Below are 19,543 nucleotides of genomic sequence, written 5' to 3'. Positions count from 1 at the left end.
TATATATAATTCATCTTCATTATGTGTTGTTCTCCTTAAGCTCCACTTTTCTGGGATTTTGCATCTCTGTGGCTCTGGATAGTCTTCCTTTTCTCTCTCTTTAAATGGCATCAGAGTTGAAGATCTTGAGGACTTTTTAGTCTCTCTTTTGTATGTTTTTTTTTTGGTGGTTGTTGCTGTTTTGTTTGTTTGTTTGTTTGTTTGTTTGTTTTGAGATTGGGTCTCACTCTGTCACCCAGGCTGGAGTGCTGTGGCGCAAACATGGCTCACTGCAGCCTTAACCTCCTGGGCTCGAGCAATCCTCCTACCTCAGCTTCCCATGTAGCTATGATCACAGGTGTGTGCCACCATACCCAGCTAACTTTTTTTTTCTTTTTTGTAGAGACAGGGGTCTCATTTTGTTGCTCAAGCTGGTCTTGAACTCCTGGGCTCATGTTATCCTCCTGCCTCAGCCTCCCAAAATGTTGAAATTACAGGTATGCAGCACTGTACCTGGCTTCTCTTACTTTCTATAACACTTCTTGCTTGCCCTGTATTTTGTGTACATTTTTGGAGATTAAAATATTCAATGATTGCCTGCATGACTCTTAGCCACTCCACTCATCTGACTTTAGTTCATTCACAGAATAGCCTAAGAAAGTTTTTCTATCTTTGTTTTCTTTGCATATGCCATTTTCTCACTTCCTGTCTTTACCCCCTTTCCTCTACATACTAGAATTTTAAAACTCAAGGTGTAATGGGAGACTTGAGTCAGTCAACTCTATCCAACTTGTGTTGTTCCCACTCTTAGCTCTAGCGGCACAGTGATGTGCTCAGGGTAATGAAAAGCAGACTTTCTCTGCTGAGGTCATTGCTCCTCATGCTGGCAGCCTGCTCCAGGAAGCTGTTTATCTGTGCTTGCAGAGCCAAGCTCCAGCCTCTGAACAGTTGGAATGTATTGAGAAACCACAGAGCCCAAAGAGAGAACATTACACAGGCAGTTCCAGGCAGGGAGAGTATATTTACACCAGACAAACTGCAGCTTACATGTGTGGGGATAATTGTTCATCTGCACACTCTCATATTTTACCTTCTACGCAATCTATATACCTTCTCAAGAAGGTTTAACCAGGAGAACTTGTACTGCTATGTCCAAATTACCCTGAACATCCCCTAACATGTCATAAGGAAAAAGAGATAATATAGAAAATTTGATGTAAAAACTTTTTAAGGTAGTGTTTGTTTTTTGTGTGTGTGTGAGTCAAATTTGATGTTTAGAATCTTAGACCTTGTAAGCCTGATCACTAAAGCATTCAAAAATGCTGTTTCTTGCATGGAAATGTTTTTCTTCATCCCTTTACAAAAATATTCAAAAATATTAAGTATTGTTATAGAGCTTCAAATGTGCTCTATATTAATAGGAATATAAGATATGGTCACTTCCCTGTGAAATGTAATCTGGTTAAAGAGATAAAAACTCATTGGATAACAAACAATTACAGAACAATACAAGACCTTATATAATGGCATTAAGTTATATGGCCTAGTACACTGAGAACTGACAGTAAGAAAAAATAATGACTATTAGTTAAGTAAAAGTAGTTAAGTCATTATAGAGGAGTTTGTCTTGATTTGGAAAGGTAGGTAGAGTTTGGATAAACAAAACAGAAAGGAGACATATTTTGTGACATGAAAGCACCATAACATAGTGGTTAAGAACATGGACTTTGGAGTCAGACAGGTCTGTGTTAGAGGGCCTACTACTTTCTGGTATGAGATCTTGAGCAGATTGCTTACCTCGTCTATAAAATAGGGAGACTCATATATAAAATATAAAATGCATGTTACATAATTGTTGGAATGATTAAATGAGTTAATGAAAGTAAAGTGCTTGGTATTCCACTTAAGATATAGTAAGTGTTGAATTAATTGGTAGCTGCTGCTACTACTGTTGTTCACTCCTTCATTCAATGTATATTAACTGAGTGCCTATGTCTTAGTCAGTGTTCTAGATACTAGGGATATAGCAGTGAAAAAAACAGACCAGAAATTTCAACTCTATGGAGCTTCCATTCTGAAACTGTCTCTATTTTACCTTTTTAGAATGTGTGTGAATTATTTTGGACTTACACAAAGTTTAAAAAAAGTCTGTATATGGAGTTCCCACATCCATTTCATACAGCTTCTACTAATGTTAACATTTCCTGTATCCATAGTATAATTGCCAAAATCAAGAACTTAACATTAATTTAAAACTATTAACTAATCATAGGTCTTATTTAAATTTTCACCTTCATTTTTGAAGGGCAGTTTTTTTCCTGAGATAAATTCTAGGTTGGCAGCTGTTTTACCATTCCATTATCTTTTGGTTTCTACTGACTTTGCTGAGAAGTTGCTCTCAGTTTTATTCTTGCTTTTTGAAAATAATCTTTTTTTAAATCTCTGGATGGTTTTTGGATATTTCTGCTTGGTCTTTGGTTTTTGATAGTTTTAGTGTAGTGTGTCTAGGTTTGCTTTTCTTTATATTTGGTGTTCTTAGTGCTTCTTGAACCTGTAGCTTGATATCATTTATCAGTCTTGGAAAATTCTCAATAATTAGCTCTTCAGATTTACTTCTGTTCTACTCTCTCTCTCTGTCTCTGTCTCTTTGTTTTGAGGCAGGATCTTTGTCTGTCACCCACATTGGAGTGTAGTGGTGTAGTCATGGCTTACTGCAGCCTCAACCTCCTGGGCTCAGGCAATCCTCTTGCCTCACTCAGCCTCCCAAATGGCTGGAACCACAGTTGCATGCCACCACAGTCAGCTAATTTTTTGTTGTTGTTGTTAGAGATAGAGTCTTGCCATGTTGCCCAGACTGGCCTCAAACTCCTGGGCTCAAGTGATCCTCCTGCCTCGCCTTCCCAAAGTGCTGGGATTACAGACATGAGCCAACACAACTGGCCTCTGCTCTCTCTTTACTCCTATTGGTATTCTAATTATACAAACATTAGACCTTTTCATGGTATTCTCTGTCTCTTATGCTCTTTTTCGCATTTTCTATCATTTTGTGTGTGTGTGTGTGTGTGTTTTTGAGACAGAGTCTCACTCTGTCACCCAGGCTGGAATGCAGTAGCATGATCTCGGCTCACTGCAACCCAAGTTTGCCTCCCAGATTCAACCCGCTCCGCCTCCCGGGTTCAAGTGATTCTCCTGCCTCAGCCTCCTGAGTAGCTGAGATTACAGGTGCCCACCACTGCAGCTGGCTAATTTGTGTTTTTAGTAGAGATGAGGTTTCACCATGTTGGGCAGGCTGGTCTCAAACTCCTGACCTCAAGTGATCTGCCCGCCTCAGCTTCCCAAAGTGCTGGGATTACAGGCATGAGACACCATGCCCAGCCCATCATTTTGTCATTTATGCTTTATTCTGGATATTTTCTTCTGATCTATTTTCCAGGTCATTAATTCTCTCTTCATTTCTGTGTAATTTACTATTAAACCCATCTACTGAGTTCCTAATTCTAATTATTGTATTTTTTTAGCTCAAGTATTTTTATTCAGTTTTTGTTTGTTTCCTTGCTAAATCTTGTCTTTCTTTGCTTGAACACAGGAAATAATAAAGCATGGTTATTACAAAGTCCATAATTTATTATCTGGATTCCCTGTGGGTCTGTTTCTGTTTTCTGTCCTATCTCTTCATTTTTTTTTTATTACTCCATTATCTTATCTTGTGTTATACTTTTTTTTTCTCTAGTTGAGTTCTGTAAATTGTGTTTGAAAAACCATACAGATAATGTGAGGCCCCGAATGATGCTATCTTTCTTTGGAGGGGATTTATATTTGCTTCTGGCAGATGGCCTGGGCACTAGCAATCCTGGATTACCTCAATCCTATGAGGGTTTGAAAGGATTTGAATATAGATTTACATATCAGGGAGGGCTAATTTTCAGTTAAGCGCTTAGGAGTGCCAAAAGAGCCTTAGGGGTTTACCAGAGTCCCACCCCTCAACCTGGGTGGGTCCTGAACTCTAATTTTTTTTTTATTTTTGAGACTGAGTCTCACTTTGTTGCCCAGGCTGGAGTACAGTGGCATGATCTTGGCTTACTGCAACCTCTGCCTCCTGGGTTCAAGTGATTCTCCTGCCTCAGCCTCCTGAGTAGCTGGGATTACAGGTGTGTGCCACCATGCCAGGCTAATTTTTTATATTTTTTTAGTAGAGACGGGTTTCACCATGCTGGCCAGGCTGGTCTAGAACTCCTGACCTTGTGATCTGCCCGCCTTGGCCTCCCAAAGTGCTGGGATTACAGGCGTGAGCCACCATACCCAGCCAACTCTAATTTTTTGTCTATAAGCCCTAACAGCATTTGAAAACCCAGGAATTTAACATTAATTCAAAATTATTAACTGCTTAGTTTATCAGTTGAACCTTCCAGAACTGGCAGAGGCCCCTAGAGCTACCAGTGGGTATAATAATACCTTATTTCTGAAGTGGTGATGAGTATAAATGATATTGTGAGATATCTGGTATGACAGTAATGTTATATGAAAATATCTGAGGTTTCTTTTTTTTTTCATTTTAAAGTTTTTTGTAAAGATTTGGTTTTCCTGTATTGCCCAGGCGGCTCTCAAACTCCAGTCTTCAAGTCATCCTCCCGCCTCAGCCTCCTAAAGTGCTGGAATTGCAGGTATGAACCACTGTGCCTAGCCAATATCTGAGATTTCTATTACTGAAAGAGTCACAGGTACTGTTAATTCTATGTTTATACTCATAATAGAAGGAAATGCCAAATTTCAGTTAGAGGTTAGTAAAAATAAACATATAAAAATTTCCCTGGCTCATGCCTCCCAGCACTTTGGGAGGCTGAGGCAGGCAGATCACGAGGTCAGGAAATCGAGACCATCTGGCTAACAGGGTGAAACCCTGTCTCTACTAAAAATACAAAAAAAATTAGCCGGGTGTGGTGGCAGGCACCTGTACTCCCAGCCTCTCGGGAGGCTGAGGCAGGAGAATGGCGTGAAACCGTGAGGTGGAACTTGCAGTGAGCCAAGATCACGCCACTGCACTCCAGCCTGGGCAACATAGCGAGACTCCGTCTAAAAAAAAAATTCCCCATCCAAGCATGTGGATCTCTTGAATTTAATCCATGGACCCTTCTGTTTAGAAACCCCACACATTGGGAAAAGCGGCACTAAATGCTCAGCTCACCTTTCTCGGTTTTATTCTATCATAACTGGCCTCGTCATTCTTCATTTGCCTTGGTGACTCTCTGATGACTTCAGACAATTGCCTTGAATAATTTATCCATTTTTTTTCTCAGCCAGAATGGTTAGTCTGAATTAGCTACTCTACTTTTATTGGAGGAACAACTCTTTTAGAACTTGCATTATGATGGAACATATTAATAATTAGTTGAAGTAGAAAATATCGTACACTGCAAGGGATCATAAAGGAATCTAATTTGACTTATAGAGGACTAGTACAAGGTAAAAAGCAACAAACAGAAAATGTATAATGAGGATAGGGCCAGTTTGTGGAAGGCTCAATTATATTGAAATAAGTAGAAAGGTAAAATGGCTGAATGTAGTGGCTCATGCCTGTAATCCCAGCACTTTGGGAGGCCAAGGCGGGAGTGTCACCTGAGGTCAGGAGCTCAAGACCAGGCTGGCCAACATGGTGAAATCCCATTTCTACTAAAAATAGAAAAATTAACTGGGTGTGGTGGCGGGCGCCCGTAATCCCAGCCACTTGGGAGACTAAGGCAGAAGAATTGCTTGAGCCTGGGTGGCAGAGGTTGCGAGGTTACAGGGAGGTTGCAGGGGCCCAAGATCACACCACTGCACTGCAGCCTGGGCAACAGAGCGACAGAGTGAGACTCTGTCTCAAAAAAAAAAAAAAAACAAAGAAGGCAAAGACAGTACCTTGTAAATGCTGAGAAACTCATTGTTTGGTTTTCTTTCTATTTTTAAAATTTAGTAACTGCTTATTAAATAGTTATCATATGCCAATCACTGTGTGTCAGATATAGTCCTCAAGAAATTCACTGTCATGTAAAAGTTAAATAGTTACACAAATACAATTAAAATAGAGCATTAGAAGTTCTAGACTAGTGAGTAAACTTTGATAGGAAAAGTGATTATTTATACAGTCAGGAAAGAATTCACAGAATAGTGACATTCAATTTAGGTTTAAAGAATATGTAGATAATTATCAGACAGAGAAGGGAGAATGGAACTTCGGGAAGCGGGGACTACTTGGGAAAAGAGTGGAAATAAAAGGTAGATCCCAAGTTTAGTGTGCCTTGAGCAAAAAGAGGAAAGTGGATGGGAATGGAGATCATACTGAGAAATGAAATTCCTCAAAAGAGTGGGACCAGCTTTTCTTCAAAGAGTCTCACTTTATACAAATTCTGTAGCAGTAAATTTTCTTGGCCAAAGCAACAGAAACTCTCTCTGGCCATCTTAAGCAAAGAGACTTTAGTGGAAAGATGTGTCAGTTGCAGTAGCTGCTTGTGGATCAGACTGTTGTGGTGAGACCTTTGCCTCCAAAGCTCCCTTGATTCCTGTCTGTTTTCCAAGTCTAATGGTTCAGCCACGTGTGGATTTTATGAGCCACTAATAATACCCTTCCAGCAGAGCCCTTTTTTGCTTAAGATAGTGAGATTTGGTTTCTGTTGCTTGCAACCAAGAACTCTGACTATTACTGTTATTAATTTTTTTGGTACATTCTTGAGTCATTTAGGAGTGTATTAGTTACCAGATGAAACTGAATTCTCATAAATGTTATTTGGTAGTGACTTTTACTTTGTAGGGAAAAAGAGGTATGATTGGACTGTTATTCTTATTTACAGGTAATATTTAGATTTTGTTTGATGTTAACACTATCCCTGGTAAATTTTTTTTTTTTTCTTCTCTCAAGCTTCAGTGTGATTCCCCAGGAAAATCTTGGAAATTGCCAATACAGAAGATGCATTACTAAGTATCAGAAGTTTTCTTGAAAGGACATCTAATCAGTTTCCCAAGATGTGATTCTGCCTGTTCAGTAGTTGCTTGAGTGCTGATAAAATTCCCCCCAAATACTTCCTAATATATTATTGAAATATATGAGATAAAGCAAAGCTAAACATATTAAAACTAATTTTTAAGTGGTGAGAGAAGTGAAATTGAAGTCTATTTTAGGAATTTGAAACATTTATCAACCATGGTTTTTCCAAAAATACACATTTGTGTCAGTCAAACTTTTTATCAAAAAAAACCTGTGAATTATCCATTTAAAATACGTTTTTATTACATTTTCTTCTGTATCTGAGAAATATGCCAGATGGTAGAAATTTCCTAGAAGTCTCTGACACTTACAGATTGAAAGATGAATGGCGAGAAGACAAGAGTTTGGATATCCAGATTAATAGACAGAACTTTACAACTATTGACTTCTTATTTGCTCTGGTTGAGTATCGAAAAGGAACTAGGCAGGGTAGATGAAAATAGAGATTCTGCCGGGCGCCGTGGCTCACGCCTGTAATCCCAGTACTTTGGGAGGCCGAGGCGGGCGGATCACAAGGTCAGGAGATCGAGACTATCCTGGCTAACACGGTGAAACCCCGTCTCTACTAAAAACACAAAAAATTAGCCGGGCGCGGTGGCGGGCGCCTGTAGTCCAGCTACTCAGGAGGCTGAGGCAGGAGAATGGCGTGAACCTGGGAGGCGGAGCTTTCAGTGAGCCGAGATTGCGCCACTGCACTCCAGCCTGGGGCACAGAGCGAGATTCCGTCTCAAAAAAAAAAAAAAGAAAGAAAATAGAGATTCTTCTCCCTTCAGTACCCATGTAATTTAACACAGCCATAGAAGGCTCCAAGTTTTGGGGTGTGTGTACTATTTCAAAGATACATTTCTATGAAGCTTCTTGAGAGTGATATGAAGAAGAAACTAAGTATAGAGTCTCTCAGATGCAAAAATCACTTAGAGCTAGGCCATGCATCCATCCTTATCACACTTCACTTTTTCTGAGAACTGTGATTTGCTTGTCTTTTTTGGTTTTTTAAGAATCTAACTTCATTGTGTAATCAGCTTATTTCCTCTCCATTATTAATGCCCTAATTGGCAGGTTTTCTGACCCATTTTCTTTTCTGTGATGCTCTTTTAGATGTCTAAACTTTTCATATCACAACATGGATTTAGGTAGTTTTTCAGTAATAAAAGTTGGTATGAATATGCTGTAGTATATGGATTAATTAACATACATTTAACAAATGTTTATTGAAGGCCTACTGTACCCTAGACATGTAATAAATAAATAAACAAATAAATTAGTAAGGTAGCTTCAGATAGTGATAAATTCTATTAAGAAAATCAGGAGCTGGACATGATGGCTCGTGCCTATAATCTCAGTGACTTGGGAGGCTGAAGCAGGAGGATTGATTGAGGCCAGGAGTTCAAGACCAACCTGGGCAACTTAGCAATACCTCATTTCTTTAAAAAAAAAAAAAAAAAAAAAAAAAATTAGCCAGACATAGTGGCACACACCTATGGTCCCAGCTACTCAGGAAGCTGAGGCAAAAGGATTGCTTGAGCCCAGTGAACTATGATCATCCCACTGCACTCCAACCTGGGCAACAGAGTAAGACTGTGTCTCCAAAAAAAGAAAAGAAAGGAGGGCTTTGGGATACTGAGTGACTGGGAGATGGAAATCTACTTTCAATAGTGTAGTCAGAGAAGGCCTCACTGAGGCTTTCTATTGCCATTGCTATTTTAGATACTTGCTTAAAGAAAGGTGGTCTTTTAAAAAGTATATTATTGATTAAGATAATGGAGAGAGACGAAGAAGAAGAAAGGGATATTACAACCTGTAACTGTATAGGATAAAGGAAGATAAAAAAGATAGGGGATAGGGGATAGCAAAGCAAACTTTATTTGCTTTGTAGATAGCTGTATAGGGAAAAGGAAGAGAAAAAAGAAAAAGAGAAGCTTGAATTTTATTATTTGCTTTGTAAATAATTTGTGACCATTGACTTCCATTTCAAGGATATAATAATGATAGGAATTGGCTGGCAGGTATGACTGGATTCACAACGGGAGCCCTTTCTTTAAATTACGGCACTAGGTCTTCTCTGAGGTGCCTTCTATATAAATCAGGATTCATAATCTCCCTGATTTTACAGGAGCCAGGAACTGAGTCTTCTTTTCTTTCTATCCCTTGTAGGAATAAAAGGGGGAAATGAACATTTTTTATACTTCTGAGGTCAGGTATCCTTGGGTCTAATGTTAAACTTAAAAATTTTGGAGACAGCCCTTTTTTCCTTTGTTATTTAGAAAATACTTGACCCTCCTGCTCTCTTGCTGTATTGGTGCCAGAGAGAATGGTAATATATATATTTTATTATAAAAATAATAACATATATAATCATATATATAACATATATATAACCATATATAGTTATATATAAATGGTTTTTTATATATATCTTTTTTAAGTTCCAGGGTACATGTGTAGGATATGTACATTTGTTACATAGATAAACATGTGTGGATGGTGATTTGCTGCATCTGTCAACCCATCACCTAGGTATTAAGCCCAGCATGCAGTAGCTATTTTTCCTAATGCTCTCCCTCCCCCATCCTTCCCAAAAGACCCCAATGTGTGTTGTTCCCATCCCTGTGTCCATGTGTTCTCACTGTTCATCTCCCACTTATAAGTGAGAACATGCAGTGTTTGGTTTTCTGTTCCTGCATTAGTTTGCTGAGGGTAATGGCTTCCAGCTCCATCCATGTCCCTGCAAAGGACATGATCTCGTTCCTTTTTATGGCTGCATAGTATTCCATGGTGTATATGTACCACATTTTCTTTATCCAGTCTATCATTGATGGGCATTTGGGTTGATTCTATGTCTTTGCTATTGTGAATAGTGCTGCAATGAACATATGCATGCATATATCTTTACAATAGAATAATTTATATTCCTTTGGGTGTTTACCCAGTAATGGGATTGCTGAGTTAAGTGGTATTTCTGGTTCTAGGTTTTTGAGGAATCATTACACTATCTTCCACAATGGTTGAACTAATTTACATTCCCACCAACCGTGTAAAAGTGTTCATATTTCTCCACAGCCTTACCAGCATCTGTTGTTTTTTGACTTTTAAATAATAGCCAGGCACAGTAGCTCACACCCACAATCCTAACACTTTGGGAGGCCAAGGTGGGTGGATTGCTTGAGGAGTTTGAGACCAGCCTGGGCAACATGACAAAACCCCATCTCTACAAAAAAATACAACAAAATTAGCCATGCATGGTAGTGCACACCTGTAGTCCCACGCTACTTGGTATGGCTTGAGCACAGAAGGTCAAGGCTGCAATTAGCCATGGAGTACAATAGCCATTGTACTCCAGCCTCAGTGACACAGTGAGACCCCCGGTGAAAAGGAAGGGAGAAAGAAAGGAAAAAAGAAGGAAGGAGGGAGGAAGGAAAGGAAGGAAGGAAGGAGAGAAGGAAGAAAGGAAGGAAGGAAGAAAGGAAGGAAGGAAGGAGAAGAAAAGAAAGAAAAGAAGAAAGAAAGGAGGAAGAGAAAGAGAAGAGAAAGAAAAAGAGAGAAAGAGTAAGAGAGAGAGAAACAGAAAGAAAATAAAAACAGGAAAGAAAGGAGGAAGGAAGAAAGGAAGGAAGGAAAGAAGGAAGGAAGGAAGGAAAAAAGGAAGGAAAGAAAGAAAAAGAAAGAAAGGAAGGAGAGAGAGAAAGGAAAGAAAGAAAAGAAAGCCAGGTGTGGTGGCTCACACTTGTAATCCCAGCACTTTGGGGGGCTGAGGTGGGCAGATCACCTGAGGTTGGGCATTTGAGACCAGCCTGACCAACACAGAGAAACCCTGTCTCTACTAAAAATACAGAATTAGCCAGGCATGGTGGTGCGTGACTGTAATCCCAGCTACTCAGGAGGCTGAGGCAGGAGAATCACACTTCAACCCGGGAAGCAGAGGTTGCATTGAGCAGAGATCACACCATTGCACTCCAGCCTGGGCAAGAAGAGTGAAACTCTGTCTCAAAAAGAAAGAGAGAGAGAGAGAGAAAGAAAGGAAGAGAGAGAGAGAGAGAAAGAAAGAAAGGAAGAGATAGAGAGAAAGAAAGGGAGAGAGAGAGAGAAAGAAAGGAAAGAAGGAAGGAAGGGAGGAAAGGAGGGAGGGAGGGAAAGAAAAAGAGAAAGAAATTAGTAAAAGAAGAGCAATTTAAAAGTTAGGGGGGAAGGGGATGAAAAGAGTAAAGATTAGAGTGGAAATCGATGAAATAGATACCAGAAAAACAGTAGGGAAAATTAGTGAAGCCAAGCAGGTTCTTTGAGAAGATAAATAAAATTAGGAAATCATGAGCGAGACTGATCACAACAAAAGAGAGAAAAGACACAAATTACCAATATCAGGAACGAGAGAGATACATCATTACAGACTCTATAGGTATTAAGAGATAATAAGGAAATATTATCAATTTCATGCCAACAAATTCAATGACTTAGATCAAATGGACAGAGACACAGAGAACATTCAAGAATAAATAGGTAACTTGAAGAAACTGAATTTGTAGTTAAAAATAATCTCACAGGCTGGGCGCGGTGGCTCACGCCTGTAATATCTGCACTTTGGGAGGCCAAGGCTGGCAGATTATGAGGTCAGGAAATTGAGACCATCCTGGCCAACATGGCGAAACCCTGTCTCTACTAAAAAAAAAAAATACAAAAATTAGCCAGGCATGGTGGTGCGTGCCTGTAATCCCAGCTACTTAGGAGGCTGAGGCAGAAGAATCGCTTGAACCTGGGAGGAGGAGGGTGCAGTGAGCCGAGGTCGTGCCACTGCACTCCAGCCTGGCGACAGAGCAAGACTCCATCTCAAAAAAAAAACAAAAAAAACAAAACAAAAAACAAAACAACAACAACAACAACAACAAAAATATATATATACACACACACTGAACATACCAAACATATTAGGAAGAAAGAACACCAGTTCTACACAAATACTTAGAGAAAATTGAAAAAAAATACTTCTCAACTCAATCTAGGAGACTAGCATTATTCTAGTATCCAAATAAAACAGACATTTCCAGAAGAGAAAACTGCAAACCAATATTCCTTGTCACAAAAATTCTTAAAAGTTTGGTAAATTGAATCCAACAATATATCAAAACCATGTGGGGTTTATTCCAGGAATGCATGGTGGTTTAACATTTAAAAATCAATGTAAACTTAAAAATTCTGAAAGAGAAATGTGTAACCCACCATATAAGAAGAAAAAAAAACACATTATTTCAATAAATAGAGAAAAAGCATTTTATAGAATCCAACATTCATTCTTGATTCAAAAAAACAAAAACAAGACCATTCATGCTGGCTCTTACCTGTAATCCCAGCACTTTGGGAGGCTGAGGCAGGAGGATTGCTTGAGCCACAGAGGTGGAGGTTGCAGCGAGCTGAGATCATGCCACTGTACTCCAGCCTGGGCGATAGAGCCAGACCTTGTCTCAAACAACAATAACAAAGACCTCCTAGCAAAGCAGGAATACAAGGGAATTTTCTCACCCAATGAAGGGCATCTATGAAAAACCTATCAAGCTTAATGGTGAAAGACAGAAGACTTTCCTGCTAAAATCAGGAACAGGGCAACGATTTCCACTCTCACCATTTTTGTTCAACATTGTCCTGGAGGTTCTAGCCAGTGGATAAAGCAAGAAAACTTCAAAAAACAAGTTTGTGGCCGGGCCCGGTGGCTCACGCCTGTAATCCCAGCACTTTGGGAGGCTGAGGCAGGCGGATCATGAGGTCAGGAGATCGAGACCCCGGTGAAACCCTGTCTCTACTAAAAATAAAAATAAAAATTAGCCGGGCGTGGTGGCCGGCGCCTGTAGTCCCAGCTACTTGGGAGGCTGAGGCAGGAGAATGGCGTGAACCTGGCAGGCGGAGCTTGCAGTGAGCCAAGATCTCGCCACTGCCCTCCAGCCTGGGCGACAGAGCGAGACTCCGTCTCAAAAAGAAAAAAAAACAAAAACCAAGTTTGTTCGCATAGGACATGATTGTCTAAATAGAAAAGCCTATGGAATCAAAAAAAAAAAATGCTACTACAACTAATAAGTGAATTTATTATTGCTGTATATCAATATATAAAAATTGTATTTTTGTATTCTAGCAAAGAGCAATTGGAAATTTAAATTTTAAAAGCAGTGTCATTTACAATAGCATCAAAAAATACAAAATACTTAGAAATAATTCTGACAAAAGGTTTACACTGAAAATTACAAAACATTACTGAGAGGAATTAAAGACTGTAGTGACTAATTAATATATGGTAACAGAAAGTATATCGGTTGCGGACAGGAGGTCACAGGCAGATAGGAGGGAGGAATTCCAAATAGGGTCAAAGGAAACTTTGGGAGGTTATGGGTATGTTCATTATCTTGATTGTGGTGATGGTTTCTTGGGTATATGCATATATAAAAACTTATCAAATTATATGTGTACTTTTTCATTTAGTCCTTTTTTTTTTTTTTTTTTGAGACGGAGTCGCGCTCTGTCACCCAGGCTGGAGTGCAGTGGCCCAGTCTCGGCTCACTGAGAGCTCTGCCTCCCAGGTTCACGCCATTCCCCTGCCTCAGCCTCCTCCCGAATAGCTGGGACTACAGGTGCCCGCCACCACGCCTGGCTAATTTGTGTGTGTGTGTGTGTGTGTGTGTGTGCTTATGGTACAGACAGATTTTCACTGTATTAGCCAGGTGTATTAGCCAGGATGGTCCACCCAGGCTGGAGTGCAGTGGCACGATCTTCGCTCACTGCAACCTCCGCTTCCCAGGTTCAAGCGATTCTCCTGCCTCAGTCTCCCGAGTAGCTGGGACTACAGGTGCGTGCCACCACACCCGGCTAATTTTTGTATTTTTAGTAGAGAGAGGGTTTCGCCATATTGGTCAGGCTGGTCTTGAACTCCTGACCTCGTGCTCTGCCCACCTTGGCCTCCCAAAGTACTGGGATTACAGGCGTGAGCCACTGTGCCCAACCAGTTCTATGAATTTTTAACACATGTATATATACAGAACATATATATATACAGAACAGTTTCATCACCACAAAAAACTCCATACTATCCCTTTATAATCTCCTGTCTCCCAACCCAAACCCCTGAACTGATTTGTTTTCCATCACTGTAGTTTTGTCTTTTCAACAGTGTCATAGTATATAACTTTTTTTTTTTTAATCGAGACAGAGTCTCACTCTGTTGCCCAGGCTGGGGTGCAGTGGCGCAATCTTGGCTCACTGAAACCTCCCCTTCTTGGGTTCAAGCAATTCTCATGCCTCAGCCTCCCGAGTAGCTAGGATTATAGGCATGTACCACCACATCTGGCTAATTTTTGTGTTATTACTAGAGATGGGGTTTCACCATGTTGGCCAGGCTGGTCTCGAACTCCTGGCCTCAAGTGATCTGCCTGCCTTGGCCTCCCAAAGTTGTTGGTATTATAGGCATGAGCCACCATGCCCAGCCTTATACAGTATATAACCTTTGAGATTAGCTTTTTTCACTCTGCATAGTGGTTTGAGAGCTTTGAGATTCCTCCAGGTTGTGCCATGTGTCAGTACTTTGCTTCTTTTTATTGCTGAATAGTATTGTATTGTATATATGTACCACAATTTGTTTATCCATTCGCCCTTAGAAGGATATTTGGGTTTCCCCCAATTGGCAATTATGAATAAATACTCATGTACTCATTTCTGTGTGAACATACATTTTCTTTTCTCTGAATTGTATACCCAAGAGTAAGATTGCTCACTCAATCACATGGTATGTGTATGTTTAGCTTTGTTTTTTTGAGACGGAGTCTCATTCTGTCGCCCAGGCTGGAATGCAGTGGTACAATCTCAGCTCACTGCAACCTCGGCCGCCCGGGTTCAAGCGATTCTCCTGCATCAGCCTCCCGAGTAGCTGGGACTACAGGCACCTGACACTGCGCCTGGCTAATTTTTGTAGTTTTAGTAGATACAGGGTTTCACCATCTTGGTCAGGCTGGTCTTAAACTCCTGACCCCATGATCCACCCGCCTCTGCCTTCCAAAGTGCTGGGATTACAGGTGTGAGCCCCTGCGCCCAGCCGTAGTTAGCTTTTTGAGAAACTGCCACAGTGTTGTCCAGAGTGGCTGTACCAGTTTGTATTTCTACCAGCAATATATGAGTGATTGGGTTGGTCTATATCCTTGTCAGCGCTTGGCATTGTCAGTATTTTTCATTTGAACTATTCTAATAGGTATCTCATTGTGGTATTAATTTGCATTTCTCAAGAGGCTAATAATGTTGAAAAACTTCTTATTTGCCATTCACATATCCTCTTTGGTGAAGCGTCTGTTCAAACTTTTGCCCATTTTTAAATTGGGTTGTTTGTTTTCCTACTGTTGAGTTTTGAGAGTTGTTTGTATATATTCTGGATACAAGTCCTTTGTAATTCCTAAATATTTTCTACCAGTATTTAGCTTGTATTTTCATTCTCTTCTCAGTGTTATATACTGAGCAAAACTTTTTTCTTTTTCTTTTTTTTTTTGAGATGGAGCTTTGCTCTTGTTCCCAAGCTGGAGTGCAATGGCACAATCTCGGCTCACAGCAACCTCTGCCTCCCAGGTTCAAATGATTCTCCTGCTGCAGCCTCCCGAGTAGCTGGGATTACAGGCATGTGCCACCATGCCTGTCTAATTTTTTGTATTTTTAGTAGAAATGGGGTTTCACCATGTTAGCCAGGCTGGTCTCAAACTCCTGACCTCAGGTGATCCACCTGCCTCAGCCTCCCAAAGTGCTGGGATTACAGGCGTGAGCCACCCTGCCCAGCCTAAAAGTTTTAAATTTTGATGAAATTCAATTTGTTGATTTCTTTGTTTTTTGGATCATGCTTTTTGTGTCATATCTAAGAACTCTGCCTAATTTCCAGATTGCAAAGATTTTCTGTTTTTCCTCTAAAATTTTTTTTCTTTTTTTGAGATGGAATATTGCTCTTTCACCCAGGCTGGAGTACAGTGGCGCCATCTCAGCTCACTGCAACCTCTGCCTCCCAGGTTCAAGCAATTCTCCCTGCCTCAGCCTCCCGAGTAGCTGGGATTATAGGTGTGACACCATGCCTGGACCCTTTAAAAGTCTTATAGGTTTATTTTTCACATTTAGATCCAAGATCCACTTGAGTTCATTTTTTTATGTAAAGTTTGAATTTTAGGTTGAGGTTCTTTTCTCTTTTTTTACATTTTGCATTTGTTGAAAAAAGTATCTTTTCTCCATTGAATTGCTTATGTACCTTTGTTGAAAATCAATTTGCCACACTGTCTTTGTGTGATTTCTCTAATTTTTTTTTTTTTTTTTTGGTGATGGAACCTTGTTCTGTTGCCCAGGTTGTAGTGCAGTGGCATGATCTCAGCTCACTGCAACCTCTACCTCCCGGATTCAAGTGATTCCCCTGCCTCAGCCTCCTAAGTAGCTAAGATTACAGGCATGCACCCCCATGCCCAGCTAATTTTTGCATTTTTAGCAAAGACATGGTTTCACTATGTTGGCCAAGCTGGTCTTGAACTCCTGACCTCAAGTGATCCACCCACTTCGGCATCCCAAAGTGCTGAGATTATAGGCTTGAGCCACTGCGCCTGGCCTCTCTAATTTTTGAAGAAACATTTTCTTCCATTTTGTGGGTTGCTTTTTTACACTATTGATAGTGTCTTTTGATGCACTTAAAAAAAATTATGAAGTCCAATTTGTCTTTTCAATAGAAATTATTTTGCCTTTAAAAATGTTTACTTTAAGGCCAACACATAAAGATTAATCTATATACTAGCAATGTACAATTGAAAACCATTTATACATGAAAAAATCCATTTATAAGAGCTCTTCTAAAATGAGATATTTAGGTATAAATCTAACAAAACATGTACATAGCCTGTATGCTACAAAATGCTGCTAAAAGAAAACAAAACTGTAATAAGCGGACAGACAAACAGTATTCATGGATTGAAAGATTAAACATAGTAGAGATATTGGTCCACCCCCTTTTTCTTTTTTTTAGGTGACAGAGTCTCACTCTGTCACCCAGGCTGGAATGCAGTAGCGCAATCTCGGCTCAGTGCAACCTCTGCCTCCTGAGTTGAAGAGATTCTCCTGCCTCAGCGCCCCCGAGTAGCTGGAACTACAGGCACGTGTCACCATGCTGAGCTAATTTTTGTATTTTTAGTAGAGACGGGGTTTCACTGTGTTGGCCAGGCTAGTCTGAAACTCCTGACCTCAGGTGATCCGCCTGCCTCAGCCTCCCAAAGTGTTGGGATTACAGGCGTGAGCCACTATGCTCAGCCCGATTTTCCCCATATTTATCTATAGATCTAATGCAATTACAACGAAAACCTCAGCAAGACATTTTGCAGATAGAAACAACCTGATTCTAAAATTTTTACCAAAGTGTAAAGGGATAATAAAGTCTAAAACAATTTTGAAAAATAAAAATAAAATTAGAGACTGGATGTGGGGGGTTGACACCTATAATCCTAGCACTTTGGGTGGCCAAGGCAGGAGGATTGCTTGAGGCCAGGAGTTTGGGACCAGCCTCGGCAACACAGTGAAACCCTGTCTCTACAAAAAATACAAAAATTAACCAGGCACGGTGGCATGCGCCTGAGGTCCTAGCTGCTTGGGAGGCTGGGGTGGGAGGATTGCTTGGGGCCAGGAGTTCAAGACCAGTGTGAACAACATAGTGAGATCTCATTTCTACAAAATAAAAAATTGCTTTAATTAGCTGGGCATGGTGGCACATGCCTGTAGTCCTAGCTACTCAGTAGGCTGAGGTGGGATGATCATTTGAACCCAGGCGTTCAAGGTTGCAGTGAGCTATGAATGCACCACTGCACTCTAGCCTGGATGACAGAGACCCTATCTCAAAAACAAACCAACCAACCCTGCAATGAGATATCACCTCACACCCATTAGGATGGCTAGTACTTTAAAAAAGAGAGAATTACAAGTATTGGTGACGATGTGGAAAATTTGGAACCCTTGCGTTAACATTGGTGGGAGTATAAAATCAAATAGCCACTGTGGAAAACAGTGTGACAATTCCTCCAAAAAATTTAACATATAAGATTCAGCCATTCCACTTCTGGGTATATACCCCAAAGAATTGAAAGCAGGGTCTCAAAAATATATTTGTACACTCAGGTTGAGAACAGCATTTTCCACAATAGTTAAAATGTGGAGGCAGCCCACGTGTTCACTGACTGATGAATGGATAAGCAAATTATGGTCTATCCATACAATGGAACATTATTTTAGCCTTAAAAATGAAGGAAATTCTGACGTATGCTACATCATGGATGAATCTTGAGGGCATTACGCTGAGTGAAATAAGCCAATCACAAAAAGAGAAATACTGTGTTGTTTCACTTACATGAGGTAAGTAGTCAAAAAATACACTAGAAAGTAGAATAGTGGGTGTGAGGAGGGAAAATGGAGAGTTGTTGTTTAATGGGTACAGAGTTTCAGTTTTACAAGATGAAATAATTATGGAGATGGATGGTGGGGATGGTTTCATAATATTATGAATGTATTTAAAACCACTGAACTGCACACTTTAAAATGGTTAGGATGGTGAAGTTTATGTGTTTTGCTACAATAAAAGTTTTGTAAAAAAATCTATTGATAGTTTTATCTGAATATAAAATGATATATATGCATCATAATATGCACACACGCCTCTCAGAATGTAGAAATAAAACTCACCGGAAATATCTGTCTTAGATGACCACTATTAGCCTTTCACATCTTCAGGCTCTACTTCTAGTTTTCTTGCTATATCCACCACATCTGCAGTTACTTCCTCCACTGAGGTCTTGAACTCCTCAAAGGCATCTGTGAGGTTGGAATCAGCTTCTTCCAAACACCTGTTAATGTTGATATTTTGACCTCTCATGAATCATGAATGTTTTTAATAGCATCTAGAAGGTGAATTTACTTTGCCCAGATCCACCAGGAATTATTATCTGTGACATCTATAGCCTTATGAAATGTATTTCTTAAGTAAGACTTGAAGTTGAAATTACTCCTTGATCCCTGGGCTGCAGAATGTATGTTGTGTTAGCAGGTATGAAAACAACATTAAGTTGTAAGTAAGTAAGTCTTTACTTACTCCTTTAAAGTGGGCTTAAAATATTCAGTAAACCATGCCATAAACAGATGTGCTTTCATGCAGGCTCTGTTGTCCCATTTATAGAGCACAAGTACAGTAGATTTAGCATCATTCTTAAGGCCCTAGGATTTTTTAGAATGGTAAATGAGCATTGGGTTCCACTGAAAGTTACCAGCTGCATTAGCCCCTAACAAGAGCATCAGCCTATCCTTTGAAGCTTTGAAGCCAGGCATTGACTTCTCTTCTCCAGCTATGAAAGTCCTAGATGGCATCTTCTTCCAATAGAAGTCTGTTTTGTCTACATTGAAAATGTAGCTTCATTTTGTAGCTACATTTGAAAGCTTGAAAATGTAGCTTTCATTTCATTTCAACAACATTGAAAATCTGTTGTTTCGTGTAGCCACCTTCATCAATGATCTTAGCTAGATCTTCCAGAT

At 40.0% G+C, this 19,543-nt stretch overlaps 1 protein-coding gene across 4 annotated transcripts in view; it reads left to right on the top strand.

Moving 5' to 3' along the window:
* The window catches only part of CSTPP1 (centriolar satellite-associated tubulin polyglutamylase complex regulator 1), a 230,218-nt gene that overhangs the window by 60,232 nt on the left and 150,443 nt on the right, over positions 1 to 19,543 (top strand). The window contains exon 2 of one of the 4 annotated variants that reach the window (XM_050757636.1): positions 4,538 to 4,640. The exons of the other annotated variants lie outside the window; for them this stretch is intronic. Coding sequence (XP_050613593.1) covers positions 4,538 to 4,640 — 103 coding nt within the window. The remainder of the gene's footprint in view (positions 1 to 4,537; positions 4,641 to 19,543) is intronic. 4 annotated transcript variants of the gene reach the window in all.

The sequence above is a fragment of the Macaca thibetana genome, chromosome 14 (genome assembly GCF_024542745.1).
Source record: "Macaca thibetana thibetana isolate TM-01 chromosome 14, ASM2454274v1, whole genome shotgun sequence".
Taxonomy (NCBI): domain Eukaryota; kingdom Metazoa; phylum Chordata; class Mammalia; order Primates; family Cercopithecidae; genus Macaca; species Macaca thibetana.
Note: the sequence above shows the minus strand (reverse complement) of the source record. Positions and strands in the feature narration are given on the sequence as shown.